This window comes from Cricetulus griseus, chromosome X (assembly GCF_003668045.3).
Source record: "Cricetulus griseus strain 17A/GY chromosome X, alternate assembly CriGri-PICRH-1.0, whole genome shotgun sequence".
NCBI lineage: Eukaryota > Metazoa > Chordata > Mammalia > Rodentia > Cricetidae > Cricetulus > Cricetulus griseus.
The window spans coordinates 68,863,328-68,865,383 of record NC_048604.1 but is presented as its reverse complement, the minus strand read 5'-3'; the positions used below and the strand labels follow the sequence as shown (position 1 = coordinate 68,865,383).

Below are 2,056 nucleotides of genomic sequence, written 5' to 3'. Positions count from 1 at the left end.
CTTTCTCCTTTCTGGCTCATCCATACCCGGAAGGGCACCTAAGCTTGGAAAACTCCTGCTGAATCTGTTCTGGTAGAAATATGGGGGAGGGCCCTAGTCCAGAGGCTCCTGGATCCCTGGGGTCCGGGCTCACACGCACCTGTCTGTCTTCTATCTCCCTCCCCCAGAGCCATTATTCTGGTGGGGCCATGGGGCGGGTGCGGCGATGGACCGGGCGGGCACAGAACAGGTGGGTGCAGGCTGGGTGTCCGGCGCTGGGACACAAGTGCTCTGTGTGTAGGGTGGGCGGAAGTCAGGGCGTTTGATCTGAATTCTAAAGGGTGTTGTTCAGAGCCCCACAAAGGTCCCATTGTACAGACACTGGGTATAAAGCAGCATATGACTCTCCAGCACCGGGAGGCGATGAATTGGGACGCAGGCGCGACCACAGGGACCACTCCCCCTTCACAGACATGAGACCATAGGGGTGCTGTCTGGGTGGCCTCAAGGATAGGCGCTCCCTGAGGTAACTGGGCTTTCTGGGTTTGCCCTAAGTCAGGTGCAAAGGAGCTGGGGGAGGGGAGCCAGAAGAGCTGGCTAGTAGCAGAACAGGATAGAGAGGGACTCAAGAGGAAAGAATGTTGGATGTATGTGAAGAAATGGGATGGGACTCCGAGAGGTCAAGTCAAGCGAATGAGGAAGAAAGGCTGGCGCCAAGAGGGATTGATGAGGAAAGCTATGACTAGACTATCCTTGCTTTCCTGTCACCGGCTATTGGAAGAGACCAGAGACCGGGGCGGGGGGGGGGGGAGGGGGGATGGTAGGGGAGGCAGCTTTACTAAGTCCAGCTTCCTGCCCTAACCTTCTGACAGTTTGCTTCCTGCCTCTTGTTTCACAGGTGTGAATGAGGCAGAATGAATTGGACAGGTTTGTACACCTTGCTCAGTGGCGTGAATCGGCATTCCACCGCCATTGGCCGAGTATGGCTCTCCGTCATCTTCATCTTCAGAATCATGGTGCTAGTGGTGGCTGCAGAAAGTGTGTGGGGTGATGAGAAGTCTTCTTTCATCTGCAACACCCTCCAGCCTGGCTGCAATAGCGTCTGCTATGACCAGTTTTTCCCTATCTCCCACGTGCGTCTATGGTCCCTGCAGCTTATCTTGGTTTCCACCCCAGCTCTCCTCGTGGCAATGCACGTAGCTCACCAACAGCACATAGAAAAGAAAATGCTCCGGCTTGAAGGGCACGGGGACCCCCTCCACCTGGAAGAGGTGAAGAGGCACAAGGTGCACATCTCAGGGACACTGTGGTGGACCTATGTCATCAGTGTGGTGTTCCGGCTGCTGTTCGAGGCCGTCTTCATGTATGTCTTCTATCTACTCTACCCCGGCTACGCCATGGTGCGGCTGGTCAAGTGTGAGGCCTACCCCTGCCCCAACACAGTGGACTGCTTCGTGTCCCGCCCCACCGAGAAAACCGTCTTCACTGTCTTTATGCTCGCCGCCTCCGGCATCTGCATTATCCTCAACGTGGCAGAGGTGGTGTACCTCATCATCCGGGCCTGTGCCCGCCGTGCTCAGCGCCGCTCCAATCCGCCCTCCCGCAAGGGCTCGGGCTTCGGCCACCGCCTCTCACCTGAATACAAGCAGAATGAGATCAACAAGCTGCTGAGCGAGCCGGATGGCTCTCTGAAAGACATACTGCGCCGCAGCCCTGGCACCGGGGCTGGGCTGGCTGAGAAGAGCGACCGATGCTCAGCCTGCTGATGCCATGTACCAGACAGCCTTCCGTCCCACCCCTCCCTCACCCAACCCAGGCCTGCCCCTCCTTCTCCTATGCTGGTGAGCAGGCCTCTGCCTGCTAGGGATTACTCCATCAAAACCTTCCTTCCCTCCCTACTCTCCTTCCTCAGAGAGCCTTCTGTCTAAGAACTAGCCAGCTGGGGAGTGGGGAGCCACCTCTGCACCAGGGCTCAAGGTTACTGAGGGTGTGGGCAGCTCCTTCTGCCTGTACCCCTCCCTCTTCCCTCTCCCTCTCCCTGAGACGAGAGATGAGATGCTCTGCCGGTGTTTCCAAT

The 2,056-nt window shown here is 57.4% G+C and overlaps 1 protein-coding gene across 1 annotated transcript; it reads left to right on the top strand.

The window, feature by feature from the left end:
• Nucleotides 1-893: 893 nt before the first annotated feature.
• Nucleotides 894-1,745, top strand: Gjb1 (gap junction protein beta 1). Its single transcript, XM_035449780.1, has one exon. The coding sequence runs from the start codon at nucleotides 894-896 to the stop codon at nucleotides 1,743-1,745; it is 852 nt and encodes a 283-aa protein (XP_035305671.1).
• The last annotated feature ends 311 nt before the right edge of the window (nucleotides 1,746-2,056 follow it).

Bases quoted from the DNA above. Each gene is read 5' to 3' on its own strand.
- Gjb1 (XM_035449780.1), top strand. From the start codon at position 894: ATGAATTGGACAGGTTTGTACACCTTGCTCAGTGGCGTGAATCGGCAT.